The sequence below is a fragment of the Schistocerca gregaria genome, chromosome 5, assembly GCF_023897955.1.
Source record: "Schistocerca gregaria isolate iqSchGreg1 chromosome 5, iqSchGreg1.2, whole genome shotgun sequence".
In the NCBI taxonomy this organism is placed as follows: Eukaryota; Metazoa; Arthropoda; class Insecta; order Orthoptera; family Acrididae; genus Schistocerca; species Schistocerca gregaria.
Genome location: NC_064924.1, coordinates 145,980,706 through 145,999,113, shown reverse-complemented (window position 1 = coordinate 145,999,113; position 18,408 = coordinate 145,980,706). Strand labels below are relative to the sequence as shown.

The window sequence follows — 18,408 nt, the reverse complement described above, 5'->3', positions numbered from 1 at the left end:
ATACACTCTGTTCGTTGTATGGATTATGAAGGAAAACGCCGTTGAATTTCTACATGCCATGTATTATCAATAGAACACTTACTGCCTGTGTCATACAGGTGCATTAGGCTACGAAAGTCACTGTAAGTGGCTTCTGACCATTGAGTTGTGGAAATTATGGAAACTATTACCAGCAGGTGGATATCTTCAGCACAAACAATTAACCAGGTACAATATCTTTATTACTTCAGGTACAATTATAATAATTTTAAGGCATTGTTTTTTATAAAGCATCCAATAATACGTAACAAGCACTATACTTTGTTCCTCTTGCTCAGTCTCAGCTGTATACCACTTTTCGGTGTGAGGATGACAGATCTGGGTTCAAAGGACAAATGGCGAACGGTCTTCTCACATGGTTCTGCCTTATAGTTTGAGAGTATGTTCGTAAGGCCGACCTTCGTTTGTAACAATCCAAATCGCATACCTGGAACAATAACAAAATATTAATCTATCACAAAGCGAAAAAGTGACCCAACTAAAACATTCATATTTCTTTACGTACTATACGAATATGTAATAAAAAATGGGAGTTCCTATTTAAAAAAAACGCAGTTGATATCAGTTTGACCTATGACAGCGCCATCTAGCGGGCCAACCATGGCGCCATCTCGTTTCCCCCTTCAAGCTAGACGAGTTTCTTTCTTTGTAGTTTTTTCGTTTGATGCTTATTTCGTTAGATATTTGGCCCAGTCACTATCAATGGGCCACCCTGTACATGTATGCTTCTATGTACTCGTATGTATTTTTAAAGATAGAAAAGAATCGATTCAAATGTGTCTTTGTGCCAAACCGAGTATCAACTATATCATAACCCCGTTTTCGTTGCATTGCGCAACTGGCTGAAAGTGGTGAAACAAGTTTTTGAAACGGTGAAATATTCAATTTCCTGAGTAAATTATTAGGCTAGTCAGAGGAAATCCATTGTAGAAATACTGTCTTCACTTTGTTTTTTATAAACTGGAATGCCTTATCCTAGCTGCAATTTACGTTTATTTACGCGTTTCGCCTTTTACATTAAGGCAGCCCGGTATTCAGCTAGTCTGCCGTGGGGAACTGCTTAAAAACCACAGGCTGGCTGGCCGACACACCGGCCTTCGTCGTTAATTCGCCGGTCGGTTTCGATCCTTGAGCGGCGCGTCTCCTTGATTCCCTGCAACGGCGTACGAAGGCGCACCGCTCTCTGGCCGGGTCGAATAAGAAACAGTAATGGAGAAAAACGGTTAAACCTTTAAGAAATACGATACAGGGACAGTCATGCTGTATGATACAATCGGAAATAATAGAATTTATTCGGACTTAACGGTGTAAGAAATTAAGCTTCGGAGGGAATAACCAGATCTGCTAGGGAATCGTATGCACATGTAGCGAGGATCATGGCAGTAACCTGGAGTTAACAAAAAATCTTGAATGGAAAATTTTGTGCGAAGATAAAAGCGTCCTTTGAATGCTTCTTCCGTATTCCAAACACAGATCAACACGTGAAAGAGACGAAGGGCGGCTTAATTACATGTTTTTCCACAAACGTGTCCTCAAATTAGCTATCGATTACAAACTAGACTCGTGTGAGAGGTGGTTGGGTCTATCTCAGACAGGATATTCCGAACCAGTAAAAATGTCCATCGACCCGGGAAATGCAGTACAGTAGTACTGGGAGAGACTGATTTGTAACTGCAGGACCCACCAACAGGTATCAGAGAGAACCGTGACGTGAGGTAGGGGAGTTTCGCTGCCACTGCGTAGAAGTCCCATCAGCTGGAGTTGCGACTACAGTAGGCGCTTGGATTCAGATTCTCCAGTGGTGACATGTTCGCATAACTCGTAGCCCCTACAGTCGTAAATGTCCTCTCTTAAACGCATTCCGTCTACCCTTTCCACGGATACTTGCTCGTGTTCAGGTCAAGTGAACACGACAGGGCAAGGAAAATTCCAAACGTCGCTCCTTTCGATGTAAGACGTCTTTCTACCTCTGGGACATATTGTGCCGCAAACGACAACCGAAGCGTTTTTGTGTCGTGTATCGCAAGTTTTGGATGGCGTTACGGAGTTACGATTCAGCGCACTGCAGCCAGGTTGCAGGTTGCAGCCTGTTGCGGGACCCACCTATGCAGTTCCGTGGGCCCTCTCCGAACGGCAGGTAGACGTAGGGGTGTCTCCGGGCCTTCTGCTCCTCAGAGAACCTCTCGGGGTCGAAGCGCTCAGGGTCTGGGTAAAACTCGGGGTCGTGGTGCAGATCGTACACAGGTATCGTGACAGCGATTCCTTTGTCCAGGACCACCTCGCTGTCAGGGATCTTGTACTCAGCATTACATTCTCTGACCAGCCCTGCAATTGGAGGATATAATCTCAGGGTCTCTGTAACAGAAACAACACAGTAAATTAGCACTTATTTTTATCAGTCTTACAAGAAACAGACATTGGTGGCGATATTGCAGCTGTGGTAAATTCATAACATCTGTTCGCGATTGAGGAATCTTCTTGACATTATCTGCATTAGGTACGAAGACATCTCCTCTATTGATGACACTTGAAAAATATTTGGACGTGGCACTCAAACGCGGATTTCCCGTGTGTTACGAGCAATCGCCTGAAAGACTTTGACTGTCCAAGCACGGTTCCACGATCGTCCCAAACTTCTATACTGTCTTCGAGCCCATCGCTGTTAACTTAGATTCCGGCCACAGTGTTTTAAGCAAACAAACGCATTCAGTGTTAATATTACGAATCTCATTTTGCCTCACAAGGCTTGTAATACTATTTTTTTTAGCAATGTCTGACGAAACAGAAATTGGTGACGATCTTGCAGCTGTACTAAAGATTTCAAAATTTCAAATAAATTTAATAATTTAGTATAGTTACAAGATCGTCAGCAATCTCTGTTTCTTCAGACACTGTGAGAAATAGGTATACAAGCCTCAATGGCCAAAATTACGATAATGATACTAATGTCGAATGCAATTGTCTCCTTGAAACACTGTGGCGGGAATCCAAGGAAAATTACGACCGATGAGGTCGTAGACAGTATGAGATATGGAAGATTGAGTCTGGAAGCGTGCTTAGATAGCTGAAGAACTTAAGGTGATCACTCACGAGAAGAAGGAAATCTGGGTTCGAGTTCCGGTCTGGCAGGAACTTTCGTGTGTCATCATAAGGTAATATCTTCGAACCTAATCCAGCTGATGTCAGAAAGATTCTGCAGTTGCAAATAAATTTCAAAATTAGCGCAAAACAAATTGCTGTAAATTATGAGCCAAAGTTTCAGACATTAGCGACACGAAGAAATGAAAGTCTTCAACTTGAGCTTACATCCCTGGATCTCTGAGACAAGATACTGCCCGTTTACCAAATTATCAAGCAATCTATCAACATTCCTGTAACTATCGTGTATAACACTGATAATAAAATAATGACTTCCATACCACACATGAGGAAAGCTTGATTGTTGGAGGTCTCAAAGGCATGTACATGGCCCTGTCGTTAACATGTTACATATCCTAGTGAACGTATCACATTTCTCTCGTGCCCATTTGAACCTTCGAGTTCTTCTGCAATTTTCGATCAGTCATATCTCGTCCTCTTCTTTGATGTGTGTGCTGTAGGCATCTTGGATACCATTAGCTTACAGCGTGTTTGCCGGCTGGAGTGGCCGTGCGGTTCTAGGCGCTGCAGTCTGGAGCCGAGTGACCGCTACGGTCGTAGGTTCGAATCCTGCCTCGGGCATGGATGTGTGTGATGTCCTTAGGTTAGTTAGGTTTAATTAGTTCTACGTTCTAGGCGACTGATGACCTCAGAAATTAAGTCGCATAGTGCTCAGAGCCATTTGAACCTTTGAACAGCGTGTTTGTTTTAGCTTGAGACAACTATCTCGAAAACGTCGTATCATAGAAAACAATGTTGTAGATGAAAAGTGAATGTTATTAAAGGGGGAACATCTTTTGTACTCCAAGTGGCCACCTCCTGACCATCCCTTCTGCGTGGGCGGGGTCAACTTTGTAACAGTGCTTTCAAGTGGGAGTCCCCCATTTTTACTGCATCTTCGGATTGTACACCCGAAAATACGAACGATTTAATTAAACCATTGTTTTGCATTCGCGTTAGATGGCGTTGTAATCGACGATTCTACATTTCATTTAGGTGTAAGTGTGTTCTAACGGTTGATATACACGTTCGAAATTTACTTGCAAAGTAATTGTACAGTACATTGTGGTTAGCCCTGTTAATGTCTGGTTAGAAACTAAGTTTAGTATGATAGAGGAACAATAGTTTCCTGCTCCCATCGGAATGCTTTCTCGGCGCGCAGTCCGGAACCGCGGGACTGCTACGGTCGCAGGTTCGAATCCTGCCTCGGGCATGGATGTGTGTGATGTCCTTAGGTTAGTTAGGGACTGACGACCACAGCAGTTAAGTCCCATAGTGCTCAGAGCCAACCGGAATGCTTAATATCCTTGAAAAGAGCAATCTAACAGCGAGTATTTGGTGGTGCACTGTGGCTTAGAGTTGGTAATCAGTGAAGAGGACTAGATCTGATATAACCCACTACTGCCCTCATTACTGAATTCATCGATTTTTTTTCACATGTGAATTATTATCCCACACTGGAACGCAGTATACAGCAGTAGACTGGACAAGTTCTAAGAGATAACATCGAAATGTTCTAGCGTCCCGGAGGTACCGTTCAGTGCCTGCACGAGGCTATTGCACACTCTCAGCTCTCCTTCGGCGTTTTCTATGTCGTTCTTGTAGTACGAGGTTCCCTCAAGAGTTTGCTCAGAAATATTTTGGGAAGTTGGTGATGGAGGATTCGACCGTTAAAGGTGACATTTAGCTTTACATTGACCTTTGTTAAGAAAGAAAACAGCTAACTTCCGTCTACGTTGTATATTATGTTAATCTCCACTGTTTGAAATATTCTTGCACTGTAATTAGGCGTGCAGAGATTGTCTCTTCACAAGCTTCAAGACTTCTCTATTCAGTGGCCAAAGCCTGATCATAAGCATGAATAAACTTCCTCAAACTCCGTTCCAGAGAGATCAGATGTTCGTGAGTCCAACAGAACTGGTGCCAAAACAGTACCATGAGGAAAACTATTATTCAGATTCTTCTGTCTGCTTAATCGATTGGCGAGCACTACTTGAAAGTATAACTCAGATAACACGTTGTTTGTGAGACTAATTAAGGTTCGACAGTGTACAGCACTTGCGAGTTTGTACAGGAGAAATTGCTTCCATACTGTGTCATAGGCAGCTGTAAGATCAATAAAAGCCACTGCTGTTATAAATGTTTGTTGGAACCCAGCTTCTATGTATGTGGTTAAGCTGAGTACTTGGTCAGTTAGATCTGAATCATGCTTGTTTCATGGGAATTATTTCGTGGATCTTTGGAATGGTTCTGTTAAGGATGAGTCTTTCTAAAACGGTGTAGCAGTAGGTAGAGAGGACGAAATGGAAGATAGCTACAAACTTTATGTGCCGCTTTTCCAGGTATCAGTATAGCTATGATTTTTGTTGTTTTGAGACTTTTGGAAAGTTAGCCAATAGCATGATCAAATTCTGGAGCTTTGCCTCTTTTTGTTTCTTTGAGTGCTACATTAATCTCATCTAAAGTGAAGTCTCTGGCATACTGTGATTTGTCAAGTGCCTTCTGCTTCTTGTGTGTGGCTTATATGTATGTGCACAGGAGAGGGAAGTTATTCTATTTGCAGATTGATCTGGTGTTACTTCAGGATCTTCGTGGGTAGGTGGTCGACGTCCTCCCAGTTTTCTGAGGAGACTCCCTGCCGTACTGCTTGACCTGTTAAAATCTAGACTATCTGTTTTTTTGTTTCCAGTATTCTTTACTAGCTTTCTCCAGATGTTCTAGCAATTCCTTAGCAGTTTCACAATCGGTGGTGATTACATAAGACCGATACAGTCCTTCACGGTCATCAGCCCAGCATGGAATATAGTCTTTTCTGAATCTTCTGGGCTTACACTTTTTACTGTTGATGAAAATGTTCCAACGAATATGCAATAGTTTTCACTTTATGGTGCAATCCATATGATCACTTTATCAAGTTCCTGAAGAATTTATTCAACTTTTATGGACTTCCATAGTCCAGGAAATCTTTAACACACAGGTATGGCTGCCTGCTCTGTTACTCATTCAGCGTTTTATTTCAACAAACAAGTAATAGTGTCACTTCATGTTGGTTGTGCCTGAGGGATGAAACTTATTCATGGAGATACTTTTCTTCTCCACAGAAAATGTTCATGTCCACATCTACTTGCTTTTCCTTAAGTTTTCTACAAACCATCTGTGTTGGTTAGTTCTTTTATATTTCTTACACCTGCTACTATAGTCTACAAGTACAAAAGAGTAAAAACTGCAATTATACAGAAATGTAGATTTGAAAAAGAGAAGTGGTTGCATGACAAACATAAGAAAATTCAACATGATCTAAGTGGAGGTCAAACTGATACATCCTACTCTAAAATTAAATCAATGCAGATAAAGCCAAGAACAAAACAAATATGGTCAAGAATAAAAACGGTGTCCTACTTTTCGAATTAGAGGATGTATGCGAAAGATGGAAAAAGTATACTGAGGAACTATATGAAGGAGAAGCTATTGCTAATGGGGGGGGGGGGGGGGGGAATTCTGGAAGAAGAGAGCAGTGTGGATATCGATGTGATAGGGCCACCTATATCTAAAGAGGAATTCAACAGTGCCTTGAATGATCTAAGTAATAGCAAAGCGACAGTCACACATAACATCCCAGCAGAAATACTGAAGGAAATTGGAGAATCAACAAAAGAGTACTTATATAAACTTATTAAAGAGTACTATGAAGATAGAAAAAAACAACCTACAGATTTGCTTAACAGAAAAACAGTAATAATCCCCAAAAAAGGATATGGTCTGACTGTGAGAGCTGCAGAACTATCTCCTTCCTACCCCCCTTCCAAAATAATGTTAAACATAATTAAAAATCGAATAAAAAAGAAAATTGATGCAAACCTAGGAGAAAACCAATTTTGTTTCAGATCCGGAAAAGGATATAGAGAGGCAATACTAGCTGTGAGGATGGTATTGGATAGACGAATTGGAGTTAATATGAAAACCTACTTGACCTTTATAGATTTACAAAAAGCATTTGACGTTCCGAATAATGAAGGAAATAAACCTTGATTGGAGGGACAGAAGATTAATCTAGAACCTGAATAAAAGGCAGGAAGCAGAGATAGAAGTGAATGGTGTGAAGAAAAAGCAAAAATAAGGAGGGGAGTAAGGCACGGATGCCCATCATCACCATATTTGTTCAGCTTATTTGTTGAAAATAACCATTGAAAAATTGAAAAGAATAGCCAGATGAACTAAAATTAACGGGGAACGACTACACTGTATCCGTTTTGCAGGTCATATAGTAGTACTTGCTGACTCTGTAAAGAAAATGGAGTTTATGTTGCTAAAATCTGCCAAAATCCTAAGAGAATTTAATCTAAAAATAAATAAGAAGAAAACTAAAACTATTGTAGTAGGGAAGACAAAGAAAATGTTGAAGTTAATATTAAACTAGAAGATGATGTTCTAGAGCAGGTTGAGAACTTCTGTTATTTGGGGAACGCAATCACTGACGACAATATATGTATCACAGATATGAAGAGAAGAATAGCCTTGGCAAAGTAAGCTTTGCAAAATAAAAGGAATTTACTAACAGACAATCATATAAGCCTAGAAAGTAGGAAAAAATTTGCCACCCCTTTTGTCTGGAGTGTCTTAACATACAGATGTGAAGCGTGGATTCTGGTAAAGGCAGAGAAAAAGAGACTGGAAGCAATGGAAATGTGGATATGGAGAAGAAGGACGAGAACAAGCTGGGTAGATACAAAAAGTAATGAACAGGTCTTAAGAGAAGTGAATGACAGCAGAACGCTGCTAAATTATATAGGAAGAAGAAAATCAAACATGATAGGGCACACAATGAGAAACAATCAGTTCCTAAAGAATGTATTTGAAGGAAAAGTTTTAGGGAAAAAACCGAGAGGCAGGCCACGAGTAACGTATTTTAATAACATCAAAGAAGATGTGGGGATAAAATCGTATGAAGAATCGAGAAGGAAGACAATGGAGAGAGGAACGTGGCTAAATCGACAAGGCATAGCATTTAGTTTATGGTGACAGAAAATGTGGAATTGTTCACAGCTCTGCAGCACATTTAAATTTTGACAAACTTTTGAGAGAACATAAACGCTCATACATACCTGCGACTACTTTGTCGAGGTAGGACATACTGTTGATTGCTTCGTAGGTGACTTGGCCATCGTGCTGTTTAAGGACTGAGTCAATCTCCTCCTGCAGACGCGCTTGGATGTCTGGGTGGTGAGCCAGCTCGTGAAGGGCGAAGCTCATTGTAGTTGACGAGGTCTCGAAACCCGCGATGAAGAACACAAACGCCTGGGCTGCGACGTCGTCGATCGATAACTCTGAAAGGGAACGGCAAATTTTACGTTTGTCCCCCTAATTGTAAACGTTTCCAGAACCAAAGTAGGAATGTAGCATTTATGAACTCTTGTAATATGTGGGGGCATCTGCTACTAAATTGTTCACATCAGAAAGGAGCTACTGTGTGTTCCCTTTTATATTTCCATGTCCGAACATCTGTAGCTGTTGTTTGCCACTTTAATTGCAATCGATTTAGAAAACACAAGGCTTCATCATCAGGCGCATAATCCGGGATCGAATGCGTCATATCTGTTGATTAATGGGCAGGCCGTCGTGGCCGAGCGGTTCTAGGCGCTTCAGCCTGGAACCGCGCGACCACTACGGTCGCAGGCTCGAATCCTGCCTAGGGCATGGATGTAAGTGATGTTCTTAGGTTACTTAGGTTTAAGTAGTTCTAAGTTCTAGGGAACTGATGACCTCAGATGTTAAGTCTCCTAGTGCTCAGAGCCATCTGAACCTATATATAATGGATGAGCTGCTTCGAGTCCACGTGATACCTGCTTGCTTCTCATAATTCTTTTACAAGATGATGTTTTTCACAGGTGACTTCCTTTTTCTCTGCACATGTGGTATCTAACTTTGGATGTTTAAGTAACGTGAGATTAGTAGTTAGGTACGAAGCCCACACCTACTACACTAGTACAAGTTTATATGCCAACTAGCTCTGCAAATGACGAGGAAATTGAAGAAATGTATGATGAAATAAAAGAAATTATTCAGATAGTGAAGGGAGATGAAAATTTAATAGTCATGGGTGACTGGAATTCAGCAGTAGGAAAAGGGAGAGAAGGAAACGTAATAGGTGATTATGGACTGGGGCAAAGAAATGAAAGAGGAAGCCGCCTGGTAGAATTTTGCACAGAGCACAACTTAATCATAGGTAACACTTGGTTCAAGAATCATAAAAGAAGGTTGTATACATGGAAGAATCCCGGAGATACTAAAAGGTATCAGATAGATTATATAATGCTAAGACAGAGATTTAGGAACCAGGTTTTAAATTGTAAGACATTTCCAGGGGCAGATGTGGACTCTGACCACAATCTATTGGTTATGACCTGTAGATTAAAACTGAAGAAACTGCAAAAAGGTGGGACTTTAAGGAGATGGGACCTGGATAAACTAAAAGAACCAGAGGTTGTACAGAGTTTGAGGGAGAGCATAAGGGAGCAATTGACAGGAATGGGGAAAAGAAATACAGTAGAAGAAGAATGGGTAGCTTTGAGGGATGAAGTAGTGAAGGCAGCATAGGATAAAGTAGGTAAAAAGACGAGGGCTACTAGAAATCCTTGGGTAACGGAAGAAATATTGAATTTAATTGATGAAAGGAAAAAATATAAAAATGGATTAAATGAAGCATGCAAAAAGGAATACAGACGTCTCAAAAATGAGATCGACAGGAAGTGCAAGATGGCTAAGCAGGGATGGCTAGAGGACAAATGTAAGGACGTAGAGGCTTATCTCACTAGGGGTAAGATAGATACTGCCTACAGGAAAATTAAAGAGACCTTTGGAGAAAAGAGAACCACTTGTATGAACATCAAGAGCTCAGATGGAAACCCAGTTCTAAGCAAAGAAGGGAAAGCAGAAAGGTGGAAGGAGTATATAGAGGGTCTATACAAGGGCGATGTACTTGAGGACAATATTATGGAAATGGAAGAGGACGTAGATGAAGACAAAATGGAAGATATGATACTACGTGAAGAGTTTGACAGAGCACTGAAAGACCTGAGTCGAAACAAGGCCCCCGGAGTAGACAACATTCCATTGGAACTACTGACGGCCTTGGGAGAGCCAATCCTGACAAAACTCTACCATCTGGTGAGCAAGATGTATGAGACAGGCGAAATACCCTCAGACTTCAAGAAGAATATAATAATTCCAATCCCAAAGAAAGCAGGTGTTGACAGATGTGAAAATTACCGAACTATCAGTTTAATAAGTCACAGCTGCAAAATACTAACGCGAATTCTTTACAGACGAATGGAAAAACTAGTAGAAGCCGACCTCGGGGAAGATCAGTTTGGATTTCGTAGAAATGTTGGAACACGTGAGGCAATACTGACCCTACGACTTATCTTAGAAGCTAGATTAAGGAAGGGCAAACCTACGTTTCTAGCATTTGTAGACTTAGAGAAAGCTTTTGACAATGTTGACTGGAATACTCTCTTTCAAATTCTGAAGGTGGCAGGGGTAAAATATAGGGAGCGACAGCCTATTTGCAATTTGTACAGAAACCAGATGGCAGTTATAAGAGTCGAGGGACATGAAAGGGAAGCAGTGGTTGGGAAGGGAGTGAGACAGGGTTGTAGTCTCTCCCCGATGTTATTCAATCTGTATATTGAGCAAGCATTAAAGGAAACAAAAGAAAAGTTTGGAGTAGGTATTAAAATCCATGGAGAAGAAATAAAAACTTTGAGGTTCGCCGATGACATTGTAATTCTGTCAGAGACAGCAAAGGACTTGGAAGAGCAGTTGAACGGAATGGATAGTGTCTTGAAAGTAGGATATAGGATGAACATCAACAAGAGCAAAACGAGGATAATGGAATGTAGTCGAATGAAGTCGGGTGATGCTGAGGGAATTAGATTAGGAAATGAGACACTTAAAGTAGTAAAGGAGTTTTGCTATTTGGGGAGCAAAATACCTGATGATGGTCGAAGTAGAGAGGATATAAAATGTAGACTGGCAATGGCAAGGAAAGCGTTTCTGAAGAAGAGAAATTTGTTAACATCGAGTCTAGATTTAAGGGTCAGGAAGTCATTTCTGAAAGTATTTGTATGGAGTGTAGCCATGTATGGAAGTGAAACATGGACGATAAATAGTTTGGACAAGAAGAGAATAGAAGCTTTCGAAATGTGGTGCTACAGAAGAATGCTGAAGATTAGATGGGTAGATCACGTAACTAATGAGAAGGTATTGTATAGAATTGGGGAGAAGAGAAGTTTGTGGCACAACTTGACCAGAAGAAGGGATCGGTTGGTAGGACATGTTCTAAGGCATCAAGGGATCACCAATTTAGTATTGGAGGGCAGCGTAGAGGGTAAAAATCGTAGAGGGAGACCAAGAGATGACTACACGAAGCAGATTCAGAAGGATGTAGGTTGCAGTGGGTTCTGGGAGATGAAGAAGCTTGCACAGGATAGAGTAGCATGGAGAGCTGCATCAAACCAGTCTCAGGACTGAAGACCACAACAACAACAACAACAGTAGTTATCATTTTTGCTTGTACCGCATTAGAGAGAAACAGAAGCTATGTCTGTTAAGTTTGTTAATGCTGATCAAATTTCATATTAATGGAACTGAATTAATAAGAGATAATCAGTAAACTATAAAGATATACTAATGAGAAACTAATATTCTTTTATTTTAACTCTATCTTTCTGCAATCGCTGACATAAATGATTGTAACTGTTTGTTGCGTTACATTCACATATGAATAGGTAAAATTACAAAGTTTGCTGTTAAACAAATTTTTTCCATGTCGCTTGGAGGACCATTTACATGTGACAGAGGGGTGTCAGGGTCTCTACTGATGTTCAGACTGCAAATTTCATTTATTCAACTGAGTGTATGCAATATTACTTTTGATTTAATGTACATCCTACTGTGGGACTTAGAGTTCAAAACTTCATTGCTGACTGACTGAAGTTGTATTTGTGCAATCGAGTACTCGTCTGGTTATGCAATTTATTTTTTACCAGTTTGTGAGTTTTGTATCATTAATGATGTTCACTACTGGTGTGGCCTTGCACTGTTGCAACAGGTGCTTGTCTACAATAGAGTAATGGGGGGTAACCTCATCAATTCCACAGTTTTATAAGCTATAGTGTAGCGTAACTGAATATATATTTCTTATAATAATGGCGTGTGATGAGGGCCTCCCGTCGGGTAGTCAGCTCGCCTGGTGCAAGTCTTTCGACTTGACGCCACTTCGGCGACTTGCGCGTCGATGGGGATGAAATGACGATAATTAGGACAACACAATACCCAGTCCCTGAGCGGAGAAAATCTCCGACCCAGCCGGGAATCGAACCCGGGCCGTTAGGATTGTCGCGCTGACCATTCAGCTACCGTGGGCGGACTATATTTCTTATGTAACATATGTAATACGATAAGCTACTGTGTAGCATACCTATGTTTTCAAATTTCTGTATTTATATGTAAGATTTTTCCTCGCCTCTTATTGTGTGCTTAAATGAATATATAAACACGAAAGTTATGAGTCGTTTAGTTAGATGGGTAACTAGATCAGTTAGAGTAATGTCTTGGAGGCGTAATAGGTAGACTTTTTAGTCCTTATAATCGTGCAATAACGATCAAATACAGTTATATAGGTCGGACTTGCAACAATGTAGCAAAAGTAGTAAGTAAAGGCCTGATTTAACCTCTGGGTACTTCCCTTGAAGAGAAAAATGGGCAATAATAGACTGTCTTATTTTTATGGTTCTTTTTTTGCTGTTATCTCAGGATTAGTTATGTTGACGTGTAATTTATTGTGCTTCACGTTGGGAATGGAGCATTCCTTATGACAAACACATGTCTGGGCCTCGCAATGTTTACTTATGTAGCATTCATCGTAATGTCATGTGGGTAGGGATCTGCAAATTGTGCCGTCAGTACAAAAGTGATTTATGCTTATCTTGTAAAGGACGACCTGAGCTGTCTGCAATCACAGCGTCAGTGAGTTATACACTAAAGCGCTAAAGAAACTGGTATAGGCATGCGTATTCAAATACAGAGATATGAAAACAGGAAGAATACGGCGCTGCGGTCGGTTACGCGTATATAAGACAACAAGTGTCTGGTGCGGTTATTAGTTCGGTTACTGCTGCTACAACGGCAAGTTATTAAGATTTAAGTGTGTTTGAACGTGGTGTTATAGGTAGCGCACGAGCGATGGGACACAGCCTTTCCGAGTCAGCGATTAAGTGGGGATTTTCCGTACCATCGTTTCAAGAGTGTACCAGGAATATCAGGAATCCGACAAAACATCAAATCTCCGGCATCGCAGCGGCTGGAAAAAGATCCTGCAAGTACGGGACCAACGACGACTTAAGAGAATCGTTCAACTTGACAGAAGTGCAACCCTACTGCAAAATGCACCAGATTTCAATGCTGGGCCATCAATAAGAGTCAGCGTGTGAACTATTCAACGAAACATCATCGACATGGGCTTTCGAAACCATGGCCCACTCGTGTCCCCTTGATGACTGCACGACACTAGATTTTATGCCTCACCTGGGCCTGTCAACACAGACATGGGACTGTTGATGACTGCAAACATGTTGCCTGGTCGAACGAGTCTCGTTTCAGATTGTATCAAGCAGATGGACGCGTACGGGTATGGAGACAACCTCATGAATCTATGGTCTCTGCATGTCAGCAGGGGACTGTTGAAACTGTAATGGCGTGGGGCGTGTGCAGTTCGAGTAATATGGGATCTCTGATACGTCTAGATATCACTCTGACAGGTGACACGTACGTAAGCATCTTGTCTGATCACCTGCGTCCATTCATGTCCATTGTGCATTCCTACGGACTTGGGCTATTCCAGCAGGACAATGCGACACACCGTACTTCCAGAATGGCTACAGGAACACTCTTCTGAGTTTAAACACTTCCGCTGCCCACCAAACTCCCCGAACATGAACATTATTGAGCATATCTAGGATACCTTGTAACGTGCTGTTCAGAAGAGATCTCCACCTCCACGTAGTCTCACGGATTTATGGACAACCCTGTTGGATTCATGATGTCAGTTCCCTCGAGCACTACTGCTGTTGAGTCCATGCCAAATCGTGTTGCGCCACTTCTCCTTGCCCGCGGGGGCCCTACACTATATTAGGCAGATGTACCATTTTCTTTGGCTCTTCAGTGTAGTTAAGTCAGCATAAGAGCTGTGATGCTGAGATGCTACAGATTCTGTACCGTGTGACCTAGAGCGATAGAAGCTCTCCACAAGGTCACGCAAATAAAAAGAAAACTAGGACTCGAATAAAGAATTACTAGGAGTGGTACAGTTAAACATGAAAGTATGGGTACTGCATCTCACACTGACATATTGATAGCAAGAGCCATCATATTATGAAAGAAAACCAATAGTCACTGTAGCAGTCAAACATCAAAAATGTTTTACCCACCGAATTAGGAATAAGCCAATTAGTAAGTGAACAAGGGGTTAAAAGTATGTACTACTCGTATAGCCTCGGCACGGGTGGATGGATACATGAAAGAAACGATATAAAGCTGCATCATGAAAATGTCCAATGACTGCGAAAAAATTAAAGAGTTAAAGAACGATCCTGGAAAAGTATGAATGAACACCAATTCTCTCGCCAAAGTGAATGGTAAGTGAAGCCAGCTGTCTATGAAAATTAGATCAGCACAACTAAACTCTCATGCGAAGTAAACGTCATTGAGCTCACGTGCAAATGCGGACCACGCTTTCCACTCTATAACTGTACGAGAGCAGAAGATGGCTGCAGTGGTGGCTGAGAAGTTAACACTCATTAAAAAATAAACAAAAATAAAAAATCCTCCAAACAGCAGCTGTAGAAAAGTAGAGGCCTTGACACAGCTAATCACCATGAACAGGTGCTGTGTGTATCATTGAGACTCCAAGACAAAAGAGCAAAAGATGCAGTGGAAATGTGTGGATTTACCATCGCAGAAGAAGGCTAAAAGCTAACCCTCAGTAGGCAAGGTTATGCTGAATGTTTGGGACTGCCATGATGTGGTGCTAACAGGATACGCTCATGGGGACAAATTGTCACAGGAGCAGGAGTTTATGGGGAGGCTATGACCATGATGCATCACGGAAAGCTATTATAGGAAGTACGTTTCTCAATTAAAAGGCCTCAACTCAATCTGTGCAGGATGCATCGGCCATGTGCTCCTTTGGGGTATCCGTGTATGTACGGAGACGACCGCAAGATGAGGGGGGGGGGGGGGGGGGTAAGCAACATGGCACATGTAACCACCCCTCCTCCCCCTCCTTTTATCCTCACTGAAATCTGGAGTACAGAATTTTCAGTCCCCTGGGATATAAGAGGTTTTTTGAGTCATCTATAAATTTTAGGTCATGCCATATCTGGAAACTGGCCAACTGTTGTATATAAGAAAATGACAATTTTAGAGCCCTGACTCCGCTGGAAAAATTTCTCCCAACGCCCATTTCTATGTATTTCTTCCGCTCGGTTGTGCTTTGCACTGAGTAGTTACCAACGTAGAAAGACGGAAATGTTGTATAAAAGAAAGTGTGAGAACTGGACAAATTTCCCAGGTCAAAGCAAAAACATTTCTTCTTCGGCAACGTCAATCCAATGCTCCAACATCTGTTTGCAGTGCAGTACATAGAGGTACAATGGACTGAATAAATGAACAAACAGAAGTCGTTACTCACTCCAGGCATCTGCTTCCGCATCCTTCAGCTCTCCACCCTTGCTGCCGTCGATGCTTCCCTTGTTCTTGAGCTGGATCATCAGTTGCATGAAGTCGTTCCTCGTTATGTTGTTCTCCTCCCTGTACTTCACTGTCTCTCTCACCATGCTGCGGAAGTACTCCGAGACGAGTGAAGAACTACTTTTCATCCTGCGGAAATAGTAAACGAGTTCCAGTTAAGGAACTACTCGTCATCACTAAATAACTGATCAGGTTTCCTATAGTGACTATGAGATTACAACATATGAACAGCAAATAATCCGCATGCCTCTCAATTTTTATTTCTATGGTGTGCGTCACGCGTAAAGGCGCGTCTGAAAGCAGCGAGTGCGAGAGAGAAAGAGTAATGAGGTATAATGGCGAGGATGTTTGCTTGCGCATAGTAGCAATGGCTGGACAAAAGCCTTCATTGTTGCCACGTCTTACAAACGTTTGCGATGGACTAAAGTGCGGCGTCACTAATGTACAGCCGCCTTGCACTCTGGGAAAACATTTACCGCCATACAGCGCTGTCATGGCAACGTGTCCCAACAGTGCTACGTCTCATCGGTTACCAGAAGTTAATACAGGGAGATGCACAGATCTGTTCAAACTGTGCCAGTCCTGAAGAGTGAGGTACACTAATCACTATACTCTTTCAGAGACAAACTCCATTACTCCAGCAAGTGTCTTTCACTTCCTAGCGCACTGCGCGCTATTGCCAAACGTCCTGGTAGATTAAAACTGTGTGCTAGACCAGGACTTCAACACGGAACATCGCCTTCCCAGGCGATGCTTTTACCGCCTGAGCTACGTACCACTCACGGGCCGCCCAAACGACTTCACTTCCGGCAATATTCTCTAATTCACAGACGCTCTCCAGCACGACTTGAATTAGAAGTGAAATTTCAAGTTCGAATGCCGGTTCAGCACACAGACTCAATGTGCCAGACAGTTTTGAAGACACATTATCAAAAAATGGCTCTGAGCACTATGGGTCTTAACTTCTGTGATCACCAGACCTCTAGAACTTAGAACTACTTAAACGTAACTAACCGAAGGACATCACACACATCCATGCCCGAGGCAGGAGTCGCACCTGCGACCGTAGCGGTAACGCGGTTCCATACTGAAGCGCCTAGAACTGCACGGTCACACCGGCCGGCTTACACATTATCCCTCAACCTCTTACCATCAGCGACAAAGCGCGAACTATAGTGCAGGACGGCCGATTAAAGGTACCTACAGTTGCTATCCTGTGGGCGTATCAGACGAATTGGTGCAGTGACTTTTACTTGGACAATGAATACTACATGACAAACTCACCTGGATTCCAGTTAGATTCCTGGCCAGGTAGGGGATTTTGTCCGTCCTGGGACTTGATGCTTGCGTTGTGCTGATCATTTCATCATCATTCGGGAAAGTGGCGAGACTGGACAGTGTAAAGATTGGGAATTTGTATGGGTGCTGATAACCAAGCAGTTGAGCGCCCCACAAACCAAATATCAACAACAACAACAAAAACTCAGGACTTGCAGAGCGACGCGAGAGGTGTGGTGAGAGGGCATGGGGAGAGGGCCACGATGGGCTGTCAGACTTTGGCCTGACCACTTGTTTGCTTGCACGGCCAGTCTGCGCTGGTGTTAAGATTCATTTCAGTGGGTGACTTTCAGTGCTCGATCTGGAAGTTGAGTCTACGGCAGCACCCCCATGCGTTTTATTCCCGAGCTGAGTCTCGCTCGTCACGAGTGGTCGTTCTTGCTTTACAAGCCAGCGGCAAATTCACATGTTCTGTGAGAGCTGCACTGTGTGCAGTTCGACATCTGAACAGCGCAAATGAGGTTATGAGGAACCACCCTTCCTAAGAAAAATCGAAATATACCAATAATTGCCGTCTGAAAGCAGTGGGAAACTACAACTGTTACTTTTCCTGCAGACGTGAAAGCACAGAGAGCTGCGTGAAACCAGACTGCAGCACAGCAGACCTCTCAGTGATGCACAATGGCTCTTCTGTAGCGCCTGCCAATGGAGTTTGAAGAGCATCTCTGTAATGCTCTCTAGGTTACTAAAGAAACCCGTGAGTAAACACACTGCTGCTCTAAAGAGAACAATTGATGTTTTGATGTACAGTTTGCTAATAGCGTTTTGGAATTGAATCAGTGGAACATGTGTGCGCTAGGCGAAGATGACCAAGCCTGATGGACAATCTAACATTGCAACATATTCACTGTTTTGGTATAGCTAGAGTTTAGTTCACTTGGTAGTCTTGCCCATAGTTAACGGCTATTGTGAATTCTAGGAGTTTATTTTTTTCTGTGTGTTTTGTTCTTGGAACTGCTGTGGCCGCGCTGTGTGGTAATAAATGGAGCATTATACAGAGGTTAATTATTACTTCTGTAGAATACAGTTATACCAAGCCTACACAATGACTTTCGTGTTAATAGTATCTATTCTCCTCCGACAGCG

At 42.2% G+C, this 18,408-nt stretch overlaps 1 protein-coding gene across 1 annotated transcript in view; it reads right to left on the bottom strand.

Annotated features, from left to right (window-relative positions):
- Positions 1–204: 204 nt before the first annotated feature.
- LOC126272297 (probable cytochrome P450 6a14) overlaps positions 205–18,408 on the bottom strand; it is a 40,468-nt gene continuing 22,264 nt past the window's right edge. The window contains exons 4-7 of the mRNA XM_049975062.1: positions 15,926–16,113; positions 8,280–8,501; positions 2,143–2,394; positions 205–466 (exon numbers count right to left, since the gene is read on the bottom strand). Coding sequence (XP_049831019.1) covers positions 294–466; positions 2,143–2,394; positions 8,280–8,501; positions 15,926–16,113 — 835 coding nt within the window. The 3' untranslated portion in view covers positions 205–293. The remainder of the gene's footprint in view (positions 467–2,142; positions 2,395–8,279; positions 8,502–15,925; positions 16,114–18,408) is intronic.